This window comes from Eurosta solidaginis, chromosome 1 (genome assembly GCF_040869045.1).
Source record: "Eurosta solidaginis isolate ZX-2024a chromosome 1, ASM4086904v1, whole genome shotgun sequence".
NCBI classification, from domain to species: domain Eukaryota; kingdom Metazoa; phylum Arthropoda; class Insecta; order Diptera; family Tephritidae; genus Eurosta; species Eurosta solidaginis.
Window position 1 is genome coordinate 34,388,286 of NC_090319.1, and position 21,552 is coordinate 34,409,837.

At 37.8% G+C, this 21,552-nt stretch overlaps 2 protein-coding genes across 2 annotated transcripts; one reads left to right on the forward strand and one right to left on the reverse strand.

Annotated features, from left to right (window-relative positions):
• The first annotated feature begins 217 nt into the window (after positions 1–217).
• On the forward strand, positions 218–1,177 carry mtSSB (mitochondrial single stranded DNA-binding protein). Its single transcript, XM_067785788.1, has 4 exons — positions 218–368; positions 427–508; positions 568–676; positions 802–1,177. The coding sequence occupies exons 1-4, from the start codon at positions 345–347 to the stop codon at positions 1,019–1,021; spliced, it is 435 nt and encodes a 144-aa protein (XP_067641889.1). The 5' UTR covers positions 218–344; the 3' UTR covers positions 1,022–1,177.
• A 13-nt stretch (positions 1,178–1,190) lies between these two features.
• LOC137251347 (uncharacterized) lies at positions 1,191–8,829 on the reverse strand. The gene is made up of 4 exons (XM_067785778.1): positions 8,605–8,829; positions 6,303–6,617; positions 6,118–6,229; positions 1,191–1,404 (listed from the first exon to the last, which is right to left on the reverse strand). Exons 1-4 carry the CDS (start codon positions 8,791–8,793, stop codon positions 1,310–1,312), a joined length of 711 nt encoding a protein of 236 aa, XP_067641879.1. The 5' UTR covers positions 8,794–8,829; the 3' UTR covers positions 1,191–1,309.
• Between the last annotated feature and the right edge of the window lie 12,723 nt (positions 8,830–21,552).

Below are 21,552 nucleotides of genomic sequence, written 5' to 3' on the forward strand. Positions count from 1 at the left end.
AACATACGTTAATAAAATTTGCTGTGACATCTGGTTGTAAAATCTAGCTAAATTCGGAATTGTGGTACGTTATATTGCTATCTTTTGGCTTATGTGGCACCTTGTGCGTTGTATATTTTCTTGCTCAAATAACAGTTGGTTCTTGTTTCTGCTACAAAATATTTAAGCTTCCTGTGCACGCAGCACCTCAGGGGCATCTTTATATTTTGTATTTTACACCGATAGTTGTCGCCTGTGTTGTAAAGACACATTTGACAATCAGCTGGTTTACCGGCACGCAGTGCTTTGTTTCAACATTTTATTGTAAAACAATTTTTTTAATAAATCTTAGTTAAAACACAGCAATGTTTGCACAAAGTGCACGTTCGGTAAGTAAAGCACTAGTTACTAAATAAATAATGTATCCAATTATAAACTCCCTTGCAGTTATTGCCTCAATTTCGACAAACTTTAGCAAAAGCAGTGCGTCACAAATCTGCAGAAGCTGCACCAACGCGTGTGGAGAAAAGTATGTAGTTACAAATTTAACTTTTAAATCGGATGTTAACTATCATTAACTTTTCTTAGCTGTCAACAATGTTACGATATTGGGAAGAGTTGGCGCTGATCCACAAATGCGTGGCTCCGTTGAGCATCCGGTCGTTATGTTTTCTTTGGCAACGCATGCCAATTACAGGTAGTGTATACTGCATTAGCTCTTGTAAGATTTTTAGTTTTTTTCACTCAAACTGTTGTGCATTTCCAAACACAGTTACAAAGCAATGTTTGAATAGGCAAAATTAAATCTTACTCCTTTTATAGATACGAAAATGGCGATTGGGCACAACGTACTGATTGGCATCGTGTAGTTGTTTTTAAACCAAATTTACGCGACACCGTTATGGAACATTTAAAGAAAGGTCAACGCACTATGGTACAAGGCAAGATCACATATGGTGAAATTATAGATCAGCAGGGTAATCAAAAGACTACCACCAGCATTATAGCGGATGATGTAATCTTCTTTCGTAATGAATCGTGATTATATCTTTTAAGTTAACAAATACTAAATAAATTTTAAATAATGAACATAACTAATACAAATATGCTAAGCGTACAGTTAAGTCTTGAGCACATAAACTTAAAGTTTCTTTCTTAACATAATCGGAAAAAAATATCAATATTTGTTTAAAAGGAAGCTATTAATTTTGCATTTTTATTTTTTCTTTATACATTTATGAATTTGTTAATTTCAACCTTAAGGTACATACATTATTTGTAGGCTGAAAGTGAATTAAACTTAGATGCATACATGAGCTAAAAATTAAATTTAACATTGCGACTGCCTTGTACAATCACCAATTGTCACACTAAAATTTGGGGGCACTGAGTGAGATCTATATTGACGTGAAGCAACAAGCCGTTCTGCGAGTAACGAGATAAAACGTGTTTCGTTAGTAAAATTGTGTTATTGTAAATATATAGTTATAATCAATAGCATGAGCACTTGATTGGGTCGGAAAAAAGCTGCAAAGGTCCGACCCTAAATTTGGACCATTTTTCTTATCATTGGCAAGTACAGCCACAAGTTGTTTTGTAACTTGGTTATTTGACATCTGATTTTAAATTTGAAAACGCTCTATAATCCCCTTGAATGCCCACTGGGGAAGGCAATTTCATATTTTTGTTCACTAAACCTATTGTTGCCCTTTAAAGTATGATTCTAGTTCAAAAAACTATGAAAGATTAACTATTTGAAAACGACTGGTTAGATAAAACAATGAATTATAGTACCTAAGGCCAAAATATTGACGTAAAAATCGAATGTCAAACAGGCATCATCAACAATCGTTAAACGCCTAAGCTATTTCAGTCGTTTCGTAACAAGTCACGACAGGTTTCTCTGATTCGCGATAGCTGACGACAATTGGGAGGTCAAGTCTTCCTCCACCTGCCTCTCAAACTCAGTGGAGGTCTCCCGCTTACTGTGCTTCCAAACTGTGATATGAAATTAAATATTTTCTTGGCCGGAGCGTTTTCGTCCATTCGCATAACATGACCTGGCCATCAAAGACTGGGAATGTTATTTGCTGCACTAAGTTCATATCTGCGTAAAGCTCATACAGCTCATCATTATACCTCCTTCAATAATCGCCGTCGGCATTACGGACAGGTCCATAAACCTTCTGGAGAACGAACCCTCTAAGAGCCATGTCATCTTATCTCGACACTGTCCATGTTTCCGGGCCATACATCAGGACAGGTATGATGTGAGACTTGTATAACGTGATTTTCGTTCTTAGAGGGAGGACTTTACTTTTTAATTGCTTACTCAGTCCAAAGTAGCACTTGTTGGTAAGAGTTATTATCCGTATTCTAAGCTGAAATCGTTTCGCTAGTTGCGAAATATACGAAGTCCTTCACAGACCTCATTAACAGAAAGCCTCTTATTTGCCTCTTTATCTAATCCTGAGAAGGCATGACTCAAACAACAAAGTTACAATAAAACAATTTCGGCTGTATTTGCAAAGATAATTTAATTCCCTAGACCTTCTCAACATAACCTTCAAATATCGCTTAACAATTTAGGGGTTTTCATTTGATGAATTCTTATAGCGATGGAAATGGTTATGGCCTGGTATAAAGAACAATGACAAACTTTTATAGAACTCTAATCCATTTCGGAACTAACAAAAAAAAAAAAAACGGATCAACCATCACAAGTTCAGTATCCAATCCATGTAGCAGCGCCCAAGTCGATACCAAATATTCCAGCTTAATAGCGACGTGGTGAAAACGAATCAAATAGTTAACACTGCTGGGACCTGGACGTACTGAAGCCAAAAGACATTCATACCGACAGTGTTCTTTAAAAATTTTGGCTAGTGTTTTGCTTGCCTCAACAACAATGACATGTGCGCTTGTTGTTGTTGTATTAACGATAAAGACACTCCAGTGTTATCGATGTTGATCGTCCTTTGCCGGGTATAGATCCGGTAGGTTCCGGTAACAAAGCATCATTAAGGTAATAGCTCGAACATCTCGGGAACGATTAATATTGCCATATTAAACCTTCTAGATCATCTCGCCCCCACCCTCTAGTTCCACGGGGAAGTTTTGGCCGCCAGAGCCTCCCCAGCCAAACATGTATGTGTAAGATGCATTTATATTTGTAACAGGATTCCCTTAGGTGAGGTTGAGAAATGGGTTTGAAGCTATAAAGCTTTGTATTGCGCTTATCAACCCCTTGAATCCCGAGATGTGCGCTTCAGTTTTATGCACGTCTAAATTTATAAGCATCGGAACAAGCTATTACTCCGGCAGCTGTCCCATGAATTGCTTAGGGTTATTTCTGTCATTACTTACATAATTGGCGCTTAACCATTTAAACGCTTATGGCCGTCCGATAAAAATACTTTCATTTGCATAACATGGCCTACTCGCCATCGCCAATGCTTAGAGGTCCATAAATCTTTCGAAGAACTTCTCGAACACTCCCATAGCCACTTCAACTGATGTTGTTGTTGTTGTTGTTGTTGTTGTTGTTGTAGCAATGCTTCGCCCCACCTAGCTGCCGCGACCGATCACAAATTGTCATCAATATCCTCTAACGGGAGTCCAAGGAAACTTGCCGTTTCAACAGGGGTGGACCATAAGGAAAGGGGTGTTAGAGGCGTTGGTTCCACATTACAATTAAAGAGATGGTTGGTGTCATGTGGGGACACATTGCAAGCGGGGCATACATTTTGTATGTCGGGGTTGATTCTGGATAGGTAAGAGTTTAACCTGTTACAGTATCCAGAACGAAGTTGAGCAAGAGTGACACGCGTTTCCCTGGTTGTCATGGTCCATGCTTCTGCACCATATAGCAGGACGGGTACGATAAGTGACATGTAGAGCATGGTTTTCGTTTGTCGAGAGAGGACTTTACTTTCCAATTGCCTACCTAGTCCAAAGTAGCATTTATTGGCAAGAGTGATTCTTCGCTGGCTTTCAGAGCTGATGATGTTGTTAGTGTTAATGTCGAATCCCAAATAAACGAAGTATTTTACTATTTCGAAATAATGTCTGCCAACAGTAGCAAAGGTGCATATGAGCTGACTTTTTGCTTGATGACAGCAGGTACTTTGTTTTGTCCTCATTCATCTTGAAACACTTTACCGCTTATTTTTTCAGTTTGGAGTAAGCAGAACATACGGCGCGGGTGTTCAAGCCGCTATATCAATGCCGTCAGCATACGCCAGTAATTGCCCGCTTTTATAGAATATTGTTCCAGAGCGGTAAAGTTCTGCGGCTGGTATAATTTTCACCAGCATCAAATTAAAGAAATAGCACGATAGGTGGTCACCCTGTCTGAAACCTCGTTTAGTTTCGACCGGCTCGGAGAGGTCCTTCCCAATTCTGACTGAGCTGATGGTGTTGCTCAACGTCACTTTGCACAGCCATATAAGCTTTGCAGCAAAACCATATTAAGACATATCGGCATACAGGCAGTTCCTTTTCGTGCTGTCGAAGGCGGCTTTAAAATCGACGAAGAGGTTATGTGTTTCGATTCTTTTTTAGCGGTTTTTACCTAGATTTGGCGAATTGTGAAAATCTGGTCGATGGTAGATTTACCAGGTCCAATCAGCCGATTTACGATAGGCTTCAATCTTTCGCACAATACACTTGACAGGGCCTTATATGCGATATGAAGAAGTCTGATTCTGCAGTTTGCAGTATCCCCTTTCTTGTAGACTGGGCAAAGAACATTTAGTTCACATCGTCGGGAATGCACTGCTCCTAGCGCCCGGGGTCTTGTTGTTTCATATCTGGTTGGTACTATTCTGACTTCGTCATAATAGAGTGGAGGGATATTTATTCCATCATCATCGATTGCGGGAGCGTGTTCCTTAACCGAGCGGTACATCGGCTGAGAAGTGATCCTTTCGTCATAATCTCAGTACTCTCTGGACATCGGTTAGAATGTCACCGTTTACGTTATTACAAACAAAACAAATAAAAACATAACGCATATCATCATAGCATTGGTAGGCCGTGCATCTCGTAAGGATTTTTCTAAAAAGTACGTAACAATCCATATATAGATGAGCCGGTAAAGCAGGTCAAAATAGTAGTACACGAACAAGTCAGAGCATCCCAACGGACAACTGATTATTGTGGCTACGCTTCCCATGCGAATAAGAGGACATCTCCTTCAGCACTTTGTTGATTTGTGGAATCCAACAACTCATCTTCTTGGTATTAAGAAACATAAGAGGACTCTCAGCCATAACCGCAAAGAGTAGGTACACTCATTCGCACTCGGTGTACCTCGTCATAGAAGAAAATTACTAACTATTGCAGACTTCGTAGTGGGATGAGCGTCCCACTGGCTCAACTTACTCTTACTTATCCATCTTGAAAACTATGATGTTAAACCAACATCTTTAACAATATCATAATTATGGCTCAACTCAACATTAACTTGTTGGTTCGTTCAAAAGTCAATGAAGCGCTTACCGTTCGACGGTTGATCAGAGCTTCTAAAATGTGTAGTGTTGAAAGATAGGTTGACCTTAGAATATACCCGCGGTCGGTATGTCTGTCGTAAGAGGCGACTAAAATACCAAATAGATTCAAGGGGTTGTGTACCGCAACCCTTTCAGGTTGCCAGCGCAATATATAGCTTCTCCAAACCCAATTGTCAACCTCAACTATCAGTGGCGAATCCTGTTTCATTAACTGCCGAGGCTCTGTCGACTCCGAACTCCGCATGGATCTAGGTGGTGGGAGGGATCTTGTGGTCATAAAAATCCTTCCCGAGATGGTCGGGTTTGGTATCGGAAAGTACCGCATCTGCATTCGGCATACGACCATCAACATCGATAACGCTCCGCAAGGCCTTCGGGGATTGTCCTTATCGCTACAAGAACAACAACAGTGGATGATGACGCTCCGCTCCAGAAAATATACCTATCGGCATCCACATTTAAAAGGAGAAGCTCACCCTTCCCCTTGGTGTTCCCAATTGCCAGTTATCGCGAAATAGTTATAACTGATGTGACTTGTTATACAATAGTCTAAATCGCTTAATCTCTAAAGGGCCAATTAATATATGAATAGGATAATACTTAGCATTTGTAAAATTTCACTTACTCATTGCCAAATTAAACATTTCCTCTACTTTATGCATCTTATCCGCCAAGCGATCCAAATTTTTCTCGGTTTGTTTCAAGGTTGTCACATGACAATCCAGTATGCTACTGATCTGTATAGAATGAGTAAGATTCGTAGAAATTTCTATTAAAATTACATTAATAAAAAGGAAATACTTCACATACCGTGTTAAATGGATTACTCATATGGTCGACATAAGGTTCAAGCTCGTGTATCTCATTCATCAGCATATTAAGTTGATCCACTGCTTGATCGGTATTTTGCAATAAATTTAACATGCCCAGATGCTGATGCTGATCACAAACGAGCGGACAACCACAGGTAAGGCCAGCTGTTGTAAACGGCCTGTTTGTATAATCTTCTAATGCCTTTATATTACTTTCCAGCATTCTTATGTTAGCATCATTTACTGCCAATTCTTGTTCGCTTAAATCAATTTTTTGTTTCAGAACCAACATAACATCATGGATTTCGTTGAGCTGTGGTAGTGTAGATTGTAAGATAGGTATATGAACAAGTATTAATTTAAGCGCTCTTATAGCGTAGGCACAGAAAGCCGAGTCGAGCGTAAAGATGGTAAGTTAGAGGACTAGCGCCCGTTGCTAGCAAAAACCGTTGCCAAAGCTCTGCCTTTACCCTGGTGCCTTATTCTGTAATTCGATACGAAAGGAAATGCAATACAAAGAAATTTCTTTCGAATCGAGTTACATAATAAGGGCCCTGGTAAGATATCGGGAGGTACGTGATGTGATATTGGACTGGGAGCCCAGTGGGGCTTAAAATTTTCCCACGGTAGTAGACATGCCTGTTGTATGAGGTGATATGCTATATTGGGTCGCACAAGCATCAATTAATGAGCACTCCAAATAGGCGGTAACGATCAGTTTTGATACAACAGTTTCCAACGCATACACTCGTTTCCAAATCGATCTTAGATATTTCCTACATTTAGTCGAATAAGTCTCCACCGATATATTTATGATTTGTTTTCGCAAAAGCTGGATAGCTTATTATTCTACAATCCTCTTATTGCAGCAAAACTGACAATCCCTCGAAGGTTTTGTGGAGTATCAACTCACTCTTTTCTCCCCTGATTCGACATAATCATCTTCCATACAGCGATCACAGCTGGGATTGTTCTAAATGTTCAGTCACATCTCGTGAAGTGGCATTAGGTACGTTCCAGCACTTTAATCACCATGGATACATGAGGCTTAGTAAACCCTCGCATTATCAACTAGCACACGTTGTCAACAAGTAACCAGAGGGACCTCGACTCCTGAAAAGTGGTGGTGACCTTATTTAACTGACTCTAATTTCACCTGTCCAACAGCAGATAAGAATTCCCACATGCCCTACCACACACAGTCACATTCAGTTTTTAAGTGCTCCTATTCTGGTTAAGAGACCCGCGTAAAAGTTGACATTATGCCCTGGCAGCCAGCGGGTTAAGGAACTTGAAATATTCGTGATGTAACACATGCCTTTCATAAGAGGCGACTAGAATCTACACAAGCAAATGGAAGAGTTATCAAAAAAATAGTTCCTGCAGCGTTCGGATCTAGTGCCAAAAGGTAATAGTACCAGGGGTAAAACGAATTCAAAGCTAACGAAGGATCGCCGACATCAACTTTCTTGGGAACAGCTTAAACTGCCGGCTGACGTCCAGCATAAGTTTAGGGTTATAAGCTAGAGACGGAAATCCTAGCTGGTTAGAACGACATATTGTCCATGATTTAAAATTTTATATTCTGCGTCTGAAATCCTTATTTTTTCCACAATGTCAACCGTATCGAGTTTCAGCATTGCTTTTAGTGCTGGTGTAGGTATTGTACCAAATTTCCATCCATTTCACCATTTCCACCCACTTGTGATTTCAACCAGTTCCATTTAACCTGAGCGGACAGAAATCCGATTATAACAGCCCACCTGATTATGATACCCAGGTGCCTCTGTAAAACGTTTCAAAGTATATAAGAAACTTTTCCCTGACAAGGATTTCCAAGTTGTCACCAATCCGCAGCCCTTCATGTTCTATGTGCAGGTCTTTCACGACCATGACCCAAAGGCGCGCCGTACTCTTTTTATCATCTCTCATTCTCTGAGCAATCGCTCCTCCACAATCCGCAGTAAGTTCTCCTGTTCAGCAGTATGCTAAAAAATTCATTGATTTCAGTGAATTCCCTTGACAGCCATATGTAGTGTCATTTTAGTTGGCCTGCCTTTGAAATGGGCGAGTTGAATATGTGTGAATATCTTCTATTGCAGATTACCTTTCTGCTCTCCCATGGTTTGTGATTGGAATTACCTAAACTAAGCCGGTACACCGTGGCATCAAACATCCCCTATGAGTATTGCTCGATCCGATCATGTTGTATGGGTAGAGGCTTTGAACAGATGCTCGTGCGTTTCAAACTAACATCCCGTGTGGCTATTATAATTTGTCTGCTCGTCTCGAGCTATTACCTTGCCTTCATTATGCATCACTTGCATTTGTTGGTCCTGCACTGCTGAGCTTTTAGTTTTGAAATCCGTTTCCAATGGTTCGGTTTCACAAATCAACCAATTGGTAAGCGTTTCCAAATTATCGAAGCGCATAGGTTCGATCTCTTCTGAGTTGAGTCTTTTCGAAATAACACCACAGAATTTTGACATTTCTCTTAAAATATTTAATTTTTTGTAAAATTTAATTTTTAAATGTTTGTTAAACCTTTTTGTTTTTTTTTTTTTTTTTGAACTTTAAATCAATGGCAGAGAAACTAAGTCTCCATAAACCAAATGTATTCCAAGAATGTTGTATTCAATTCAAAGTAATTGTAGGTAATGAAATCCGAGTATAAATGATATAATCTCTCCAACAAAAAACTTATATCCTCTTAACATCAAAAAAAAAAAAAAAAAGAGCTTGGTGGTATCGGAATAAAACAAATCAAACAATTGAAATATAAAACAATAGCAAAAGTTAAATAAGTGGCTGCTTAAAAAGAATAAAAAATTTTTAAATAATTAAATGACGAAACATAAACGTAAAAATGTCCTTAGATTGAAATATAGATTTAAAATCAATATCATTAGTGAAAATTAAATTTTAAAATTAGCTCTTAACTGAGAATAATTACTGCAATAAAAAGTTCTATGAATATAAATTGTCAACTTTCCCACAACTGCACAGTGCCCTGCAAAAATCGTTGGATCATGTGGTCCACTGGAGTACATACCATTATACTCCACTGTAATGCAGCAATGGACCAACTCATGTTTCCACACGAACATTTTGTAAGCCGATCATTGATCGTTTTTAACGATTGTAATCATTACACGATGTTTATTGAACTGTGGGTACTCCTTGGATTACTCTGATGCAATGCGGAGCTGGAGTATATGGTCCCGTCCTAGGACATCGCAAAAAAATATTGTCCAATTAACATTGCGATGTCCTAGGACTGGACCATATACTCCAGCTCCGCATTACATCAGAGTAATCCATGGAGTACCTACAGTCCAATAAACATCGTGTAGTGATTACAATGGTTCGATCAATGATCGGCTTACAACATGTTCGTGTAGAAACATGAGTTGGTCCATTGCTGCATTACAGTGGAGTATAATGGTAAGTACTCCAGTGGACCACATGATCCAACGATTTTTGCAGGGGAATTATACACTTTAATTTTGTGTAAATAAGCCTTGTCATAAGTAGGACCCGTCAATATTCGATTAAGCCTTTTAATGTCAGTTGTAGAAAAACATAAATTTTTACACCATAGAGAATTATTCCACTCAGGAAAAAGTGACGCAAAAAGATTTGGATGATCAACTGAATGATCAATAAAACTAGAATACCATTTATTATAAATAACTCTTTTAATTAAATTTTGAGCTTCCTTCAAAGTAAGCCTAACATTTCTAGTTGGTCCATCAATAATGACTTTCTTAGCTAATTCATCAGCCTTCTCATTACCTACTATACTACTATGACTAGGAGTCCAAACAATATGACAACTATTAAAATTATGATCCCTAACCAAATCATGAATTTTACAAGCTACACTATTTAAAGTATTTTTATTACTAAGAGACAAACAAGAAGTAAGACTGTCTGTAAAAATAACCAAACTAGAAATATTATTATTTATTGCAATAACAATAGCTTCCTTAATGGCTGGAATTTCACCAAATGAAGATGAAGATTTAAAAGGTAACTTAAACAGATGTTCTTTATTATTCTGTAAAGTATAAATTCCACACGCCGTATTACTATTTGATAAAGAACAATCCGTAAACATAAGTGTAAAACCACTATTAACATAGTCATAAATAAGAGAATTATAAAAAGATAAAATTTGTTCCTTAGGCGTACAATCTTTTTTCGACCGAAGTGTATTAGTGATTATAATTAAATTTGACGACAAAGAACCACTGTTAATCGTATCAAGATTGTCAAAAACTTCCTGAAAACGTAAATAAGTATTAGTATAAGGGGAGTTAATAAATGGATTACTAGTTATACAGCCAATTATTGGATCATTAAGAATAAAAAGCTTAATAAGTTCCTTGGCCATGAGCCATTGTGCCCTTTCTGCTGGAGGTAATTCATTGGCAAGCGCATATAGTAAAAATATCGGAGTTGAGATACTGTAAAAATGAAACGAATGGGGCTCATTGTTTTAATATAAATCAATATATATATGTAGGAGGCTGGCTCAATAATTAGTGACTCAAACAGGCTTACGGGGCTATGTTTGCCTACAAGATTAAACTTATTTAAGCTTCGGGAGTTGGTAATTTGGTTAGTGCGTAAATATGGGTAAGGCCATATCCTGCTGATTACTAAGACTTCTATATCATAACAAAAATGGACATAGGCATCCTCCTATGACATTCTTATGCCGGTTACTTTTCTAAAAAAAAAAAAAAATGCTGCCCTCAGTAAAGAAGTACAACTACCTAAGAACTCAGCCATTTTCTAGAACTCTAAGTAATCTAGTTCAAATATTACGATATAAGAGTGTATCAATACGTAATTTCTGAACTAGACTACTTAGCCTTTCCGAATATGGCTGAGTTTTTAAGTAATGGTACTCTTTTACTTATTCAGGGGGAAGTATATAGTGAAAGGAATACACGAATCTACGAGGGAGCTGACAAGAAGCAATAGGGCAACATTATTTCCAGAAAAGAAAACGCCATTATATACACACTTTAGAATGCTCTTTTCTACGAAGAGGAATCGTAAAGATGAAGAAGTTCATTCAGAAACATGGTTTAATTATTAAAGGTTACCCAGAACACGCTGTGTTCTTCTCATCCAAACTCCCAAGTCGCGAGTAAAAATGAAAAGTGTTATTTCTTTTCATACTCCTTTTTTAAATAACGCGCAAAAATTTGAAATATCGCATTTTCATCTCTATTTAATTGTCTATTATTTCTCATTTTATTTAGTTCATTTAGTGACTCATTATTACAAGGACTCTTTCCTCACAATTTGTTACAATCTAAGTCCTCAATACATAATCCTTCCAAAGACCCTCCTCCAACTCCAAAATATTTTGATGTCACTTCTACCTTAATGTATTTAATATTTATTCCAAATATGAGCCAAATCGGACATCATAAGTCACTTTCTATTCATGTATGTATTATGTGTTCCAAATATGGACCAAATCGGACCACAAATACGTTTTTTTTTGAATAATTCGATCCTTGTGCCACCTAGCGGTGATTTTTTTCATAGGTAGCTTTCTATTCTTGTATGTATTATGTGTTCTAAATATGAGCCAAATCGGACCACAAATACGATTTTTGTGGATATCTCGATCCTTGTGCTACTTAGCGGCGATTTGTTTCTTATTGTTGCATTGTCATCGGGTTCTGAACTATATTACAAGTTTCAAGCTTGTAGCTTCTCGGGAAGTTACTTAAATTTTAATTACAAAATTCGTTCACAACGGCCGTGCAGCCGTGCAGCCTGTCAAGTCAACCTAAATAAAACCGTTTAATAAAATGTTAGTTGGGTAACCCTTTTTACTTTCGATATCTTCTTTGAATAACATTTTGATAAATTGTCTTCTGCAATGAAGAGCTGCTGTTTCAATAGGATTATCCGGTACGCTGTTAAAAACATTTGGTTCGGACAATGAACCTTTTTATCTCTTTTACGGAGCACCTAGCGAATTCCTGAAGTTTCGACTGTTTTTTACTGCCTTTCTCACGGCAGCTCTTGAAAATGCTGTTAAAGGGGATCATCATCACAGCATGCAGTCCAAGCTGCCAGTGCCGGGTGATTGTGCCACGACGGCCGCCATGGAGTGATGGCAGCGTGCTCCGCCTATCACACCGAAGATCCTGGGTTCACGCCCCGGGAAAAGCAGCATCAAAATTTTAGAAACAAGCTTTTTCAATTAGAAGAAAATTTTTCTAAGCGGGTTCGCCCCTCGGCAGTGTTTGACAAACACTCCGAGCGTATTTCTGCCATGAAAAGCTTTTCAGTGAATACTCATCTGCCCTGCAGATGCCGTTCGGAGTCGGCATATAACAAGTACGTCCCGTCCCGCCAATTTTTATGACAAACTAAAAGGAGCACGACGCAAATTGGAAGAGAAGCTCGGCCTAAATTCTCTTCGGAGGTTATCGCGCCTTACATTTATTTATTTATTTAGTGCATCCTCTGTTCTCTTGCTATCGTTGGTTGGTGAAGCTTACCTGGTTATCTTTTAAGTGTCCGAGGAGTACCAGCTGCAGCCCGCTTTTCCCAGGATTCTGATATATATTTTTGATTGGTATCAGTAGATGATGCGTCTCGATGAACTTTGCAGTATCTAGCAGTGCCTTTGCTTTTCAATATTCGTCTGCCTTCTCATTGACCTCAATGTTCTTGTGACCAGGAACCCATATAAGTTAGCTACGGCTTGAAGCGCTCTCTTGCAGCTGCTGACGGCCTTAGACGATGTGGTGGGGGAGTTGAGCGCTCTGAGCACTGTTTGGCTATCTGAATAAATGGCCAGAACTTCCGATTGGAAGATACTAGCCGAGTTGGAAATACGGACTGACAGCGAAACCTTGAGCTGCTCAGAGCAGACACCAACTCCCAAACCACAAACAATATATCCATCTTAGCTATGACACGTCATGCACACCAGCCTGTTCTCTCCATACAACTCGGTGTCAAATGTGAATACCATGTAGTTTAATTTGGCCACATTTTCCAACGAAGCCCAAATTCTAAACGGGATTTGATGCTTCACTGTCTTCCACTATTAGTTCTATTGTTTACTCTCTAAGTCCTCCGTGCAGAACTTTTTAACTCAGGGAAGCTAAGTCTGAGCCAAAAATATTACTTGCCATTCTCCAAGTGGGCTTATGTTAAATACATTTGTTGTATATATCAAGTAATCAAAACAAAAAAAAAAAAAAAAATTATAAATAAATAAATAAACAAATGACGCAAAACATTTTTAAATAAACATTTTAAGAATTTGCCAACTACCTGGCTCAAAAAAAATATCATAAAGGGATTTGAGTATTCATGTATGTGCGTCATAGCTGGGCATACTGTATTAAATTTTTAGTGCACTTAGCCTTCCTAATTGGTGAGTTTCTTGGTGTTTAGTAAATCTGTGGTGCGCCTTCTGACGCTTTGTTGGTTTTCCGTTTATTGTTAAATAATAACGGTCTCGGAGTTGTGCCATCTTCAGTGTAATGTAGCAGTTTACTTCGTTGGAGCTTCTGGTGCACATACGTCATTGATCCGTGAGCTTTTTTGCTGGCCATAACTTTCTTCTTTCTGGTATCGCTTGTACGGCTGGTCCTGATACTTTTTGATAAGCGGATGCTTCTCTTAGAGCTTATGTTGTTGTAGTACAAAAGTTAGAAGCTTGTATTGGTTCTTTGTCTAAAGTGTGTTTAGTTACAGTTCGGAACCGTACAGTAACATGTGTAGGATAATGTCCATCAGCAGCTTCCTTTTGCTTTCTGTTGATCATTCGATGTTTACTATCAACCTCCTAAGCAACGATACCTGTTTAGATATCTGCTCAGTCACCAGCGTAATCTAAAAACTAAAACTTTACGTCCAACTAGGAGAATAGTTTTTTTGAAGTTATATTACCAGAGAAGACTTCAAAGCCTATGTTCTGCGTGTGATGTGCGTATTCGATTAAGAAAGTTTTTTCAAGATGGAAAATTTCATCGTAATTAAGGTTCCACAGTGATTTGATCCCTGAGCCGAAACTTGATATATAAGCATGCGTTCACTAAGATATCCAGCTCTTCATGACGCATTGTAGGTAGTATGACGTTTGGAATCGCTGCACTAAGACGCCCAAAAGCATGCCTGCCCACCTCGCGTGTTTCTTACGTCTAAGCAGCGGAGCGTGGTTATCATCCGATTTCGCTCATTTCCAATCTATTCTGGGTCCAGATAAGCCCGTATAACGAATTTGGTGAAGATATCTTAATATTTGCTCAAGTCATCGCGTTAAAGGACGGACAGACAGACGCGCGGATGGGCGGACGGACATGGCTTAGTAAATTTTTGTTCGATACTGATGATTTTGATATATGGAAGTATATATCTATCTCGATTCCTTTATACCTGTACAACCAACCGTTAACCAATCAAAGTTAGTACAGCGAGGTATAGAAATAATCTTGGAGCTATCTAGTTTAATCGGGATTGTGCTTATAAGTACTTGCATAGCTGGTTAATCTTGTCAAAATAAAGAAACAGCACTTAAGCCAAAGGAAGCAAAACCAACATTACATTGGAAGAAATCAAACACTTGTAGTGCGATCATTTCCGATTAGATATGATTAGACCTGAAAAGATCACTTCATGAAATAATTTACTACAAATACTTATGCTTACATGCGTAGGGTACCTGATAAATAAGCGAATGATATACTGTGGAATATTTGTTTTTTTTGTAAATATCTAAAGCTTTTTGCTAAACATCAACGGAATATGAATGGAAGAACGCCACATCTTGGCTGGTATTTCGAAACGCTTTATTTCAGAAAATTGAAAATAAAAACGCAAAATATCGAAATTCATAAGAAGAACGCTTTATCATCACTGAAACAATTTTGATTTGAAACTAGCGCGAAAGTTATCATTAGTAGCGTTCCATTGAGTTATCCAGCTCTGGATCACGTTCAAATCTAATTGGAACAAGCTGAATCTGTTCTATGAGATTTGTCAGTACTCAACTCATGTGTACACATAATAGGGTACGTGTTATTTACAAATGATGTATATTGGAACGGTTGTCCGTCATCCCTTGTCAAATTTGATTTCGAGACAAACCGGTTTCGGCGCTGTGCCGTCATCAGAGAACGAAAGTCTAAATAAATTAAGGAAGCTTTAGATCACAATTTGGCCTGGGGAGCTGACCGGGGACCGACCTATTCCCAAAAAGCTTATTTATAATGCGATTCGCTTGAAGTTCCGTACAAAGGCACCTCTTTGGCAAAAATAATATTTGAGAAACTTTGCATTCTGGGAAATTGGCCAGGGGCCTCATTCAGTAACTATGAGTTTTGAAATGTACATTTTTCTTTCATACAAATTATATGAAGAAAAAGTGTACAGGGGCCGACCTATTCTGAATAAATTAGTGTATGATGCGATTTGCTCGCAATTTGGTACAGGAGTATTTCCCTGATCAGCTTGTTATTTGAGAAACATTTCTTTCTGGAAAGTCGACCAGGTACCAAAGTGAACCAGATATCGACCTATTTCGAAAAATCTAAAAATCAGATTGTATTAAATCGTATTTATGTTCGCTTAATGAACAAAATGCCCTGTATGAAAAGGGAAACTTAATTATTTCATTAAATAGAATTGTTATTCGCTTAAGTTTCTGTGTGAAAACGGTATTAAACTCTAGTCAACATTAACTGGAGTTTAAACTCGCATTCAAACCCGGGCCTTAGAAATGTTTTGACGTGTTTTTTTTCAATTTCTCAGTTACAGTTAATACATAGTTAACTCTTTTTAGTCAACTCAAGTCAGTTACTTTCCAGAATCTCGTGAAATTGTCAATTCTTAGTTAGCTTTTTAAGCAAATGATAATTTTTTTCTGCCGGGAAATATTACTCATACGTCACGTATTACAAATGTTTGATTTTGTTTAAATTTTTAAATATTTGATCTGTTTTAACGAATTACAACAATTTATAATGCTGGGTGTGTCTTACATTTTGAACCATGAAAGAGGCGAAAGCGGCAGGGTGAATCCGTAAAGAGCTGGTAGGTCGGATTTACTTCGTTATAACTACATAGCACCAATTAAAAGCACGAATGACATTATGTCAGCGTATTCCTCCCTCTTCTACCGCTGGCACTAGCGGGAATAAAGAGCGAAACAATACACTCAGTTCCACATTGTGGTTTAGACAGCCAGTCAGTTTGATTTTTGTACCTTCGTAAGGTAGGTACAATGGCTGTGATTCAAGTCGCCAAAGTAGAAGGAGAAAAGCCGTTTTGATGCCATGGCACTCGTATGAAACTACTGACTGCTTTATAGGATATGTACAACCAGTCCGAGTTGTTTATAAAATGAAAAATATTCGTATTTCTGATAATCTACCCAGAGACGGGTATTTGCACAGAAAGTGCTCAACAGTGTCTTTGGTACTTACGTCTTTGCAACTTGTGCCGTGGTCATTAAAGGGAATAACAATCCTTCCCCATGCGGGTCTAAGGCCAAATGACCGGGTCAGACCACTATTAGTTTATGGAATTCTGCTCTAGATCTACACAGTAGGCTTCTATCATTATTTTCATGCAGCTCTTGAGATTACACAACTCTTAGTGCTCTTCCACTTTTGCTGAGCTTTTTATAGGGGTTTGCCTACTTCGACGTTGGTTATTGCCTCATTTCTTTCATCTTTACCGGCTTGTGAAATCGCGTGGATTACGAATGACGGCAGTGTAAATGCCGTAGAACGCGAATAGATTCCAGCCCTCAAACCTGAGTCCATTTTGTTGTCTTCGGCGTAGATTTGTAAGAGCTCCCCACTACCATATAGAGCAATATATCTTATGTCAGTTATGGTCACCTAATACAGCCAAGCAACATTTTTGATCTGAGACCTCAATGTTTACCGATCGTCGACTTACAGGCGTAGAGAGCTATATAGTTGCGATACTTGGTAATATTACTACCTCGTGAAGAGTAGAAATTAAGTTCAAATCCTCATCTACACTCCCGTGATCAATGGCCAAATATACAAATAAATGAAAAAAGGTATGAACTATATAATGCGGCCCAGCAAATATTCCTATTAGTTGGTAAGTGGGGAAAGAGGACCATTTTCTCAAGAACCGCTTAGGGCTAGTAAACTCAGGACCCCCCGTGTCGTAGGCGGAGCACGCTAGTATGAGCGACATAGCTATCAGATATATAGTTTAATCGGAGAAGGGTAAATCGATAAACGGATAGCTGGTAGTTGGATGATTGATGCCGAAACCAATCGGTTTAATAAGTTAACGGTGTATCGGGTGACGGATACTAAAAATTACCGGTAGGTTGGTTAGCAGTTAGCTGGTGTCCAAAACGAGCTGTGTGCGCAGTGTATATTCTGAAAGCGGAGAATGGTGAACCGGAGGCTACCCTGCAAAAATCGCGAGTACTCCATGAATGCATGTATGGAGTACTCGCTATGGACCAACCGAGTGCTCCAAAATTAACCACCATTCATACAAAAAATATGGTCCAATTAACATTGCGATGTCCTAGGACTGGACCATATACTCCAGCTCCGCATTACATCAGAGTAATCCATGGAGTACCCACAGTCCAATAAACATCGTGTAGTGATTACAATCGTTAAAAACGATCAATGATCGGCTTACAAAATGTTCGTGTGGAAACATGAGTTGGTCCATTGCGGCATTACATTGGAGTATAATGGTAAGTACTCCAGTGGACCACATGATCCAACAATTTCTGCAGGGTAGTTGTCGGTTAATGGAAAATGGTGGATGCTCGGCTCGTGAATTGTGAAACGATGAGTGGTTAATCAGCGCCAAAGGTACTAGTATATGTAGAGTAAAGGAACTGGAAAGCGATTAACAGTTTGAAAAGTTGATAATTAACGGTGGATGACCGATAGTGAAACGGGAACAAGCTGACCGATGCAAAATTTACCAGAATACGATGTAAAATGGCGGAAATGTTGATCTAGAGTTGCAAAGTTATCGATAGTAGAGAAATAATTACCCTGCAAAAATCGTTGGATCATGTGGTCCACTAGAGTACTTTGCGTTATACTCCACTGTAATGCAGCAATGGACCAACTCATTTTTCTACACGAACATATTGTAAGCCGATCATTGATCGTTTTTAACGATTGTAATCACTACACGATGTTTATTTGACTGTGGGAACTCCATGGATTACTCTGATGTAATGCTGTGATGGAGTATATGGTCCAGTCCTAGGACATCGCAATGTTAATTGGACCATATTTTTTGCATGAATTGTGGTTAATTTTGGAGCACTCGCTTGGTCCATAGCGAGTACTTCATACATGCATGCATGGAGTACTCGCGATTTTTGCAGGGTATTTTTGTTTAGCGAGTTTTCGAATGATATTTTTGCTCATAACTTTTGATTGCATTACTCGATCCATACGATATCTTGACAGTACAAGAAAAAATCGAAAACACTCTTATATAACGCATATTTTGTGCAAGATTAAAGAAATTTTAAGTACTTTGGCGAATACCCTGCAAAAATCGTTGGATCATGTGGTCCACTGGAGTACTTACCATTGTACTCCACTGTAATGCAGCAATGGACCAACTCATTTTTCTACACGAACATATTGTAAGCCGATCATTGCTCGTTTTTATAAGCTTTTATTTACTTTCACTTTTGTTGTCTGTAATGGAATCTTGCAAGTTAAATTTGATACACTTCCCGGTGTCCGATTGAGCTGAAATTTTGCACACATGTATAACTCCGATGACAATGCAATATTACTTTGTTAGAATTCGATAAATTAATCGATAACACAGTTATCGGTAAAGATTTGTATTTACTTTGGCATAACAGCCTAAGTCCCATACAAACACGCCGGTACCTATCCGTGGAGTGTGATATTTGGACGTGGTGAATCACGTGTCACGCGTGGTGAATCTCATCGCTTGCGAAAAGCGGAGACACAACCCTCTGTTGTATTTCTGTGTATAACCAACATAGCTGAATTTTTAAGGCTGTTTAACCCTGTAATCTTTTCTGTAATTTATTTTGCTTTTGGAAAAATTACCTATTTGAAAAAAGCTGGCTGAAAAATATTGGCATAACAGCTTAAGTTAAATCAAGAATGGAAAATCTTTGGAAAATTTGAGCAGCTGTGGCAATTTCGCGCGTCCGTTGAACGAAATATTGACAATCTGCTGATCATCGCTAAGAAATTAGCGACATTCCATCAACTAAGCAGCACTTTAGCAATACTACTGTTATTATTTGGCCGCTCAAACACACAAATATTAATTGTGCATTAAATCTAAAATATACAAATACACCATAATAATTTACACGGCCAAAGCCATAATAATTCACACGGGTCATCAATTCTTTCTCTGATTCAAAATCTGAACTACCAGCGCTACCGTCAACAGCTCAGTGTCATCACTGCCAGTAGCGCCAATAACACCAAACTCGTGCCTGACACACAAAAGTCGTTTCACTCAATAGCGCAAGTAAAATGTACTACGCACTCACTACTAAGAAGCGTAAAAAATTCGCTTGGAGTAATTTCGTCAATGAGCTACCATTGAGCTGGCACCGCATTGGCGCTGGCGCCATGCAATTTACATCACTAAAATTGCGCGAATGCCCAGGCTCATGACTTCAATACTTATATTTACAATGCTTTAAACTTTAAATACACCTCTGAAGTTGCTGCGCATAAAATGTGTACTAATAAATTCCAATACGCATTATACGCAGATGTAACTGATATATGTGTTTTTTTGTTTCACCCCCTATACTTATATTTAAAGCTTTTATAAGAACAAGCTTCTATTACTTGTTAATAAAACGAACTAAAAAGTAAAAATAAAATTAAAGAAAAAAAAACTTTTTTAAAAATAAGCTTTTATTATTTTGGTTAATAAAATTAACTAAAAAGTAAACAAAAAATTGACTCTAAAGAAATATAACACTTTATAAGTTCATTGTAAGCTTAAACGATAATTAGGCTTTTTCGTCTGCGACAAAAAAATTCTATATTGTACATAATTATATATTTTTAACATTAAAACTTTACACCTAAATTATTAAATCTTACAGTTTATATCACAGTCCTAATTGTTCTAATAAAAGCGTGTTACATTGCGATAGCAAGAAAAGGAGATCCTAAATGTTCTTAATTATACCATCAAAATTTAACACGTTTTTTATTAGAACAATTAGGACTGTGATATAAACTGTAAGATTTAATAATTTAGGTGTAAAGTTTTAATGTTAAAAATATATAATTATGTACAATATAGAATTTTTTTGTCGCAGACGAAAAAGCCTAATTATCGTTTAAGCTTACAATGAACTTATAAAGTGTTATATTTCTTTAGAGTCAATTTTTTGTTTACTTTTTTGTTAATTTTATTAACCAAAATAATAAAAGCTTATTTTTAAAAAAGTTTTTTTTTCTTTAATTTTATTAACGATTGTAATCACTACACGATGTTTATTGGACTGTGGGTACTCCATGGATTACTCTGATGTAATGCGGAGCTGGAGTATATGGTCCCGTCCTAGGATATCGCAATATTAATTGGACCATATTTTTTGTATGAATTGTGGTTAATTTTGGAGTACTCGGTTGGTCTATAGCGAGTACTCCATACATGCATGCATAGAGTACTCGCGATTTTTGCAGGGGGTATTAGCAAGCGCCGCTGATAAGTAAATGCTGCAGAACAACTACAATAAAATAAGCAGACGAAATAACAACAGCTATGCACACAAGAAATAAGTAGATAATACCGGGTATGTACACAGCAACAACCAGCGCAGTGAGCTTAAGGGTACGGACAGAGCAAACATTTTTGAAGATAAAGATGTTGCATGCGCGAACTTCAGTGGAAAGCAGCAGAGCTTCACAAAATTCCAGTAGGTCACTTCCACCACACCAAAAACTTTAACACAATTTTTAACATAATCTAAGCACACAAAATACACTGATTGTAGTTTTAGAGTGTAAAAATGTTAATTCTGAACACATAGCTGAATTAAAAGTGTACAAATAAATAATAGTTCAAAAAAACTAAAAAAACGCTTTTATACCAAACCGAACTAAAAAATAGAAAATAATTTTCAATTAAAAAGAGTTTATATAACAGTAGTAGAAGGTCAAACTATCGTTTATAGTTAATCACCTCAAAATAAAATTATAATAAAA

Excerpts from the sequence above, each read along its gene's own strand:
- mtSSB (XM_067785788.1), top strand. The coding sequence starts at position 345 with ATGTTTGCACAAAGTGCACGTTCG. Across the intron at positions 509-567 it reads ACCAACGCGTGTGGAGAAAA|CTGTCAACAATGTTACGATA; the intron begins GTATGTAGTTAC and ends AACTTTTCTTAG. Across the intron at positions 677-801 it reads GCAACGCATGCCAATTACAG|ATACGAAAATGGCGATTGGG; the intron begins GTAGTGTATACT and ends CTCCTTTTATAG.
- LOC137251347 (XM_067785778.1), bottom strand. The coding sequence starts at position 8,793 with ATGTCAAAATTCTGTGGTGTTATTTCGAAAAGACTCAACTCAGAAGAG. Across the intron at positions 6,230-6,302 it reads TGAGTAATCCATTTAACACG|ATCAGTAGCATACTGGATTG; the intron begins GTATGTGAAGTA and ends CATTCTATACAG. Across the intron at positions 1,405-6,117 it reads AATGTTTAATTTGGCAATGA|AACGGCTTGTTGCTTCACGT; the intron begins GTAAGTGAAATT and ends CGTTACTCGCAG.